The 8,964-nt window shown below is 31.1% G+C and overlaps 1 protein-coding gene across 1 annotated transcript; it reads left to right on the top strand.

Moving 5' to 3' along the window:
* Nucleotides 1-3,383: 3,383 nt before the first annotated feature.
* LOC139498169 (uncharacterized) lies at nucleotides 3,384-8,255 on the top strand. The gene is made up of 3 exons (XM_071286501.1): nucleotides 3,384-3,805; nucleotides 4,879-5,031; nucleotides 6,400-8,255. Exons 1-3 carry the CDS (start codon nucleotides 3,553-3,555, stop codon nucleotides 6,615-6,617), a joined length of 624 nt encoding a protein of 207 aa, XP_071142602.1. The 5' UTR covers nucleotides 3,384-3,552; the 3' UTR covers nucleotides 6,618-8,255.
* The last annotated feature ends 709 nt before the right edge of the window (nucleotides 8,256-8,964 follow it).

Consider the following 8,964-nt stretch of genomic DNA (forward strand, 5'->3'; position numbering starts at 1 on the left):
TAAAACCTGCAAAGGTCCATAATTGAATTAATAAAGAATTTCTATTTCTATAATACATATTATGACTTGCACCGAACAATAATTGTGTTATTAAATTTCTACTTTAAAATTTAAATGTTGTTGATAAACATAGTCATTACCTTTTATCTGCGAGTGTCTTTTCATTGGTTTAGAGCCAGCATATGATTTTTTTTCTCCTGTCGAGATGATGAGGGGAAGGAAGGGGGAGGGAGGTCGCTATTTGAAATTGAGGCAATGATGAAGTGAATAGAACCCCTTCATATCATGCTTACTAGAACGACAAGCTGGGATGAATTGTAAAACATTGCTCTTATTAGTAACATTATTCTAACTACGAGCCGACCATTCTTTGTTCATATGACTCCTTGATGTTGCGCGCTTATATTAGAGAAATAGCAAATACATAAATAAACATTTATATTTGATAATATGTTTAAACTAATACCCGTACTGATGACGGTTCGTAAATTATTGTAGTTCTAACCTTAGATCCTAGATGAACTTGAACGAAAGAAACATAGCATATATATATATATATATATATCGTATATATGCAAATACATGTGTGGTAGAGACGATTTTCATTGATTTTATTATTTTAATCACTTCTCTGTATAGTTTATCATTATTACTTATTGATCAGTTTATCTATATATTATTTAATGATTAGAGTATTTAGTATTAATCAGCTATGCTTGACCGCACAGTGGTAACTGTTTCTACCTGTACAATTTATATATCATTAGTAAGAAAGCTCAGGTGAAAAGTAAAAATACCGAACTCCGAGGAAAATTCAAAAAGGAAAATCCAAAATCAAAAGGCAAAGTCAAAAGTCCTCTGAATTTCTCTGTGGCCAGAATTATCTGTGTTCTCATTGGTTAATTGGGACATACCCCCAGATTTGAAATGGGTATTGTTTGAGTAAAATGGAGAATTTATATTTACTTTAGTTTGTGCCATTTCTATATTGTTTGGAACGGAATGATATTTCATTGATAGTCATATGCAGTATTTTGGACATATGGAATTTAGTATATTCACTTTATAAGGTAAGGATGCACTTTAGTTACTTTGAGTAGAATGAGAGATGAATGAATTGTATGGAACGCTTTAAGCCCTATTTGGTAGGTATATCCCTATATTATGTAAATGTGTGTAAAAGAGATGATTCCGAGTATGAGTTATATGAAAGCGTAGTTTGCAAGTAGGGAGATAGATTTTTGAATGATTCTGAGAATGACCTTTGACCCTTATGTCATGAGTCTTATACGTCACATTGCTTTATACTGATACTACGTCATAGCCTGTAATTTTGATATATGATAATCAAGTTTATATTACTATTGTGATTGATTATTAAAAACATTGTAATGCTTTGATTATATGGAACTGAAATGTGTATTTGAATACTTATTGTGTTGTACATTGCTTGTAGGACCCATTGATCATACAGACATATATTTGATGTTAGAAGTAGAGCATTGGTTATAATGCTAATGTAGTGCTGTTGATGTTATTGCCTGATTCCATAAATCGGTAAGGCTTATCTTGATCTCTATTGATAAACGTATTATTGATATACTATGGTACCTTGATATATGTTAATAGAATGTTTGATAGTTATATTCAAATGTAGATCATATACTTATTACTACGTTTACGTTCGTTATGGCTATGATATTTTAACTTTGTATTTATTAAATGACGTCAGCCTTTATAAATGCAATATGTGATTACTAGTACTTCATATGTAACTGTGATAGTTAATAACTTTATTATATATTTGTTATTATTATTTCAGGGCTGTATTTATTATATTTCCTGAATATTAATAAAGTATGAAGAACCCTAAGTAAACAGAGTGTTGTTATACGAGCCTTAAAACCACCCTGTTAAATTGGCGCCCAACGTTTTTTTCCATTTTTCCAAGTAAAAAGAGTGAAACCTAGATAATAGAGTTTTACTATAATGTTATCCCATTAACATATTACAAATGAAGGAAAGTTGAAGGAAAAGCTTGATTTATTTCATATTCTTCCTTATATAAATTAAGAAACGAGTTACTCGCGGCAAAAAGTTAAGACAATAAAAAAAACTATGCTGAAAACAACTAGGGTCGGTTTATTGAAGGGATGGCAATGTTTGAAATTGAGAATGGAAAGGGGGAATGTGACAGAGATAACAACCCCGGCGACCAAATAGTAAAACAAAAAATAGCCGAAGGACACAGATGGGTCTTCAACACAGCGAGAACATTCCGCACCTAAAGGCGTGCTTCAATTGGCCCCTTAACAAATATGTGTACTTTTTCAGTGAAAATGGAGGCCATACTAAACTCCCAAAAATATACATGAACTGAAATTAAAAATCATACAAGACTAATGCATACACCAAGGAGACAGCAACACATTGACAAAAAGACAATAGATATAGAGGGCAACATGAATTTTTCAAACAGTTTTCACCTTTGAATTATCATTTCGATCCAGGGCTTGTGTTGCTTACACAGAGGTATGAGTTTTGCTCATTGTTGAAGACGGTATAGTGACCTGAACTTGTTTACACCCTTCAACGGTCCTTTAATTGGTCTCTCGACAGTCTGGTTGATAGTGATCGAAATTGTCCAATTGGCATCAGGATGATCATGCTTCATCTACATCAATATGTTGAAAACATTTATAACTGTATTCAGTATGAGTCTGCTATATATAGGCAGCTATATGGCCGTCATGCCGGGATCCTGTTTCACTGCTAGACAGTCGACGAAGGATCATGATAGATTTGGTCAGTATGCCAGGCTAGAAGCGGCTACTCAACAGATGCCGTAGTAGAAATTTGATCGAAAATGTTTTGGCTTGTTTTTTTTTTTTATTATTATTATTGTTTCTTTTTTTAATTTCTTTTTAATTTTTATGCCCCACCTACGATAGTAGAGGGGCATTATGTTTTCTGGTCTGTGCGTCCGTCCGTTCGTTCGTTCGTTCGTTCGTCCGTCTGTCCCGCTTCAGGTTAAAGTTTTTGGTCGAGGTAGTTTTTGATGAAGTTCAAGTCCAATCGACTTCAAACTTGGTACACATGTTCCCTATGATATGATCTTTCTAATTTTAATGTCAAATTAGAGATTTTACCCCAATTTCACGGTCCACTGAACATAGAAAATGATAGTGCGAGTGGGGCATTCGTGTACTGAGGACACATATTCTTGTTTTTTTTTATTTTTTTTTTCTTGTTTAGTTGTTTTTGTACAGTTTTTTGCTTATAAAATCATTTGTTTGTTGATTTTCTTTTATTCTTTTGTAAGTAATGCCGTTGTGATGTTTTCCAAGGGTTTGTAAACAAATCCTTGTGTTTTCCTTTACAATTTCAGATCTTAATGAAAATAAAACTTACCTTATATTTAAATTGGATTCGTCCAAGTTGTTGACATTCCTAGCGAATGACATTGTAGACTGGTACCCGGTTGCATTACATTTACCTTCCCGATACAATTCGCACCTGTCAAATAACAGTCGAAACAGGTAAAACAGAAAAATGGCCGAAAAGAAATCGGTAATTGGTTTAATTTTCGCAATAGCGGCTGTGGCGTTTATGGTTGGATCATTTGCCAGCCCTTATTGGATAGAATCTTTTTCTAAATCTGAAAACAGATTTGTAAAATGTGGATTATGGGAGTTTTGTTTCAATGACTACACGTTTTGGAAGGATTACAATGGAAAACGATACCTCGGTTGTTGGTATATCTTCTCTGACCAATACAGACCAATCTGGGAATGGCTATCACCACGTAAGTCTGACTTATGTTTAGTTTTAGATTGTCACATATTTTACAAGACTTTTATTTTGAATTTACACGGTAGTTACTTAAAATTTTATTTGTTTACCTGTTCATTTTCAAATACCGGAAGTGATTTTTGACACAATAATATTTATTCATACAGTACCTTATTTTCTATAATATTGTCTCACCTGATACCAACATGAATACCATAATGGCATTATACATAATAAATCATATATATATATATATATTTATCAATAAATTTTGTTATAAATAAGAGGGTGGTAATAGGGGTACCTTCATGACAAATACATGGAATAATGATAAAAATTCTCGCCAAATGACGTTGACGGTAATTTTTGGTGCATAATGATAAAATATGCACTTTCTTTTAGACGATTAAAAAATCGAATAATTTTGACGAATCACCTTAATCATGTTAATTATTTTCCATAAATAACAGTAACGATAATTATTTGAGACCTCTGATGAATCACGATACAGATATTTTAATCAATTTGAAAATGGACGTTTGATGCCTTACAGTAAAGAGCATTACTACCCTCAAATAAGAGTACTATATATCGGATATAATTATATTGATATACATAAATGAACTGACAAGATTCGTGACAAAATAAAGAGATATTTTAAATATAAAATAGAAGATGAAACTCTATGATTGCCAATGAGAAAACTCTCCACAAGAGACCAAAATGACACAGAAATTTACATCTATAGATCACTGTAAGGCTTCAACAATTAGCAAAGCCCATACTGCATAGTCAGCTTTTGTTTTTAAGTTTACATTAGATATGAACATGATGAAAGAGAAGACTATGGGAGATCTTTCAAAAACACCCAGATTATCAAAAATAAATACACGTAGGGCAAAAATCACACATTGATGACATTATAATTTAAAAAAAATACATGTACATTTTACACTTAAAAAAAGCAAAATGCATGTCTAAGCTACTTTAATGTGCAAGAGGTTAGACTGTTATTTTCATTTTAGATCTTGACCTCCCCCTTTTCATCTTCGACTTCAGTTAACTGATGTATGATTTACATTTCAGCATGGTTTATCGTATGTCAAGTTATGGTCAGTGTATGTCTGCTGTTTCACGTCATCATCACATTTGTTCTAATTCTAATGGTACTGAATTGTTTGCCGTACTACCTGAAAGAAGTAATCCTCATGGGAATTAGTTTTGTCTACTTTTTTGTGGGTGAGTATTAAAAAGGATGAATAGGCTTATTTACAATTGTATGCCAATATGTCTGCCATTTATAGGTAAAATTTCTGTAAAATATGCATCACAAATTAAAAAAATTCATGTCACAATTATAAAGTGGTTGTTGTTTCACATCTAACATAAGGTTATTAGGAGCAGATCTAAGGTCACTCAAAGACAAAATTTAGCTAAATACCAAGAGTGTAAATAGTACTAAATACATTTAAATGATTTATACATAATTGGATATTTGATGCTTAAAATCAAAATAAACAATTTTACAAATTATTTGAATTCATCTGACTCTGAGAAGTGTCATGGGTAGAACATTACATTTTTTTTCAACAGATAATACAAGTGGTATCACAAAAATTTAATGCAAAATCCTGATGAACAAGGGATTTGAAAAAAGCAGCATTAAAAAAAAATTAAAGCATCAAGAAGTTTTTCAGTTAGCATCACATTTACAAAATATACATGTTCATACATGGACTATCACATACAATGATGCTTAAAGATCATACATGTATGAAGAGAAGAGAACCTCAAAATGAAAATGAGTGCATGTACACAAAATTTATAATAAAAGTACAATAATACAAAAATTTAACAGCCCAAAATAGCAGAAAATGAAAAATGAGCAAATGACATGATATACATTGTAGATATAGGAAGATGTGGTATGAGTGCCAATGAGACATCTCTCCATCCTAGTCACAATTTTTAAAAGCAAACCATTATAGGTCAAGGTACAGTCTTCTACACAGAGCCTTGGCTCACACTGAACAGCAAGCTCAAAAGGGCCCCAAAAAATTACTAGTGTCACTTTCAGGACTGTGAAACCATTAAATTGGTAAAAAAACAACCTTTATATAAAAAACACTTACGAACAATATCAACAAACAACAACTCAATCAAAAGAGGTAGGAACACAAATGAACATAAATCATGAAGTCACTCCAATTGATATTTTCTAGTTGAATTTTTATGCGCCACCTACAATAGTAGAGGGGCATTATGTTTTCTAGTCTGTGCGTCTGTTCGTCCGTCCGTCTGTCCCGCTCCAGGTTAAAGTTTTTGGTCAAGTTAGTTTTTGATGAAGTTGAAGTCCAATCGACTTCAAACTTTGTACACATGTTCCCTATGATATGATATTTCTAATTTTAATGCCAAATTAGAGTTTTTACCCCAATTTCACGGTCCACTGAGCATGGAAAATGATAGTGCGAGTGGGGCATTCGTGTACCGAGGACACATTCTTGTTTGTAATCAGTTGATTTATGGTTATGACGTCGACCAAGTCCATATAAATGATATCAATATGAAATAAATATAAATTATGGTTTAATTTACTCTTTCCAGTGCTGGTTGGATTTATAGAAATGGTTCTATTTGGAGTGAAGAAAGAAGATCGAGGATGGATGCCGCGACCAGACCAGAACTATTTATCATGGGGATATGGATTTTTTGTCATTTCCATTATTTTCACACTGATAGCAGCAGTTTTGCTTTTGATGGCTGGCAGGAGCATCAAACAAGAACTTAGGGAGGATTATCCTCATAAAAACTACTACAAATAGATCATACTGGTTTATCTCTCAACCATTGTATAAAAAACAAGACTTATTTAACATAGCAATTTTTCAACTTGATTTTTGTAAAAATACATTGAAATTTTATAAGATTGTATATTTGTTTTTCAAATAGGTATATTTATACTGAAGAAAACATGACAGTTTCTATGGATTTTCAGATAATATTCACATTATACACATTTTTATTCAAGTGTATATTTTATAAAGTTTTTTTTTGTTTTGCAGCAGATAATTGCTGCTAAATAGGCTAGCTAGTCAGTAAAAAATGCCAGAAAGTAAAAGTCTTAACAGTTTCTAGTTTTTTTCTTCATTGAAAATGTGAATATGTATTAATGCACACTGTTATTTAAATAAATTTTCATTTTTTTTTTAAGGTTTATCATGTTCATAATTAAACAAAATCAAATTTTATAGAGAAAAAATATTTAAATGTTGAAATGATTTTGGAATTGTTCAATATACGTTGTACAGGTTGTGAAATGTCACATGTTATTATTACATGTGAAATTAAATATATCGGTTGTCATAAATCATGTATATTTGTTCAGACTTTTTATATGTTACACATTGTATATATCTTCATTAAGTGCCATTTTAATTCTTTGATCATTTTGCAAAGATATTGTAATGTGTAAAAAAACATCATTTAGAAATTTCTGTAAAGATATTCTGAAGTTAAGAGAACTTCTTGTAAAAATAGTTTTTATCACGGAAAATTTTCCCTTTAAATTTAAAGAATTATACACATGATACAGGAAGAAAGCAGAGTCTGAACAATTTTATTATTTTTATCAAAGGGAGATAATTTTGTATAATAACATTATTTTTGATTTTTGGAACTCACAAGCATATACCTTAGATCAATGTTATTTGGTATTATTTTATACAGATAGTAGCTGATGAGGTGAATTTCACTTATCAACTGGTAAAGATTGTACCAATTTTTTTTCTACAAAAGAGTGCATTAAAAAAAACATCCTTTTTAAAACAGAATGCACCTAATTAACAGATAATTCAAGTGTGTATATTTGGCATAAAAGTAAAAAATAAAAAGGCTAAATTCACTACTGCAAATATTTTTTTTTAAATAAAAAGCAACAAGAACATTCCATTTTTATTTTATAGTAAACATATCAATTGTTAAATAATGTGTAATTTACTGTGTGTACAATTCTAATATGTACAGAAAAATCATTTGTAATTATTTTATAACCTTTTTTACTCAAGTTTTGTACATATGTATATACAAGAATCATTCATTATCATTTAAGCACTATACACTTCAGTTAACCAATTCTTTCTGAAATGTATCTGAAACAAACAATTTAAAAAAAAGTTAGTTAATAATTGGAAAATTAAATCAGAAATATCTTTTAAATTACATGAATGCATTAGAAAGTCATTAAATTCTACACCTGTATAAATAACTTTTTAGAGATAAATATTTATAGAGTCCACCAGATCTAATATGGTGGGTATATGCAAAGTGGGAAATCGTTCTTTGAGGAAAGTTTATTATTATGCAAATATGTCACATGTATGTTTTTTTTAAATGAGATACTTAATTCATCAATCATCAAAAATGTACATTTTATAATCGATGTAAAGAATAAAATTATCTTTTTATTTTGTTTTAATTTAATGTTATTGAACAATTTTAAATGTTTACAGTCTTCAAACCCCTTTGTGCCTGTCCCAAGTCTGAAATCTCTGGCCTTTGGTAAACTTGTGTGATTTTTAATTTTAGCTCATTTATATGTTTTGGAGTATAGCGTAACATCCATTTTCACTAAAGTAGTACATAAATTTGTTTAGGGCCATTCAGGGTTGCCTTTTGCTTTTTTCTGCTCTTTGGTTGGGTTGTTGTCCATTCCCAATTTTATTCAAGGAATTAAATATAAAAGATTTGGATAAAATGACCACACAGCCTTTTATAGCTGACTATGCGGTATGGGTTTTGCTCATTGTTGAAGGCCATACGGTGCCCTATAGTATAGTTGTTAATTTCTGTATCTCTTGTGGAGAGTTGTCTCATTGGCAATCATACCACATCTTCTTTTTTTACATGTACAGTTCTTTAAATTACTCTTACCATAAACAACCATACTAGTCCAGATAAAACATTGCAAAATTTCTGTCCATATCAAATATACCCTACTTTTCCAGTGGCAGTCCAAATTTCCCAGACCATCATCCCAGATGCAACCTTGCAGACAGTGCATAAAGGTCAACATACAGTCTTTGATAATAAACAAGTGACTATACAATATGTTTTATTATGCCCCACCTACGATAGTAGAGGGGCATTATTTTTTCTGGTCTGTGCGTCTGT

Source organism: Mytilus edulis, chromosome 12 (assembly GCF_963676685.1).
Source record: "Mytilus edulis chromosome 12, xbMytEdul2.2, whole genome shotgun sequence".
In the NCBI taxonomy this organism is placed as follows: domain Eukaryota; kingdom Metazoa; phylum Mollusca; class Bivalvia; order Mytilida; family Mytilidae; genus Mytilus; species Mytilus edulis.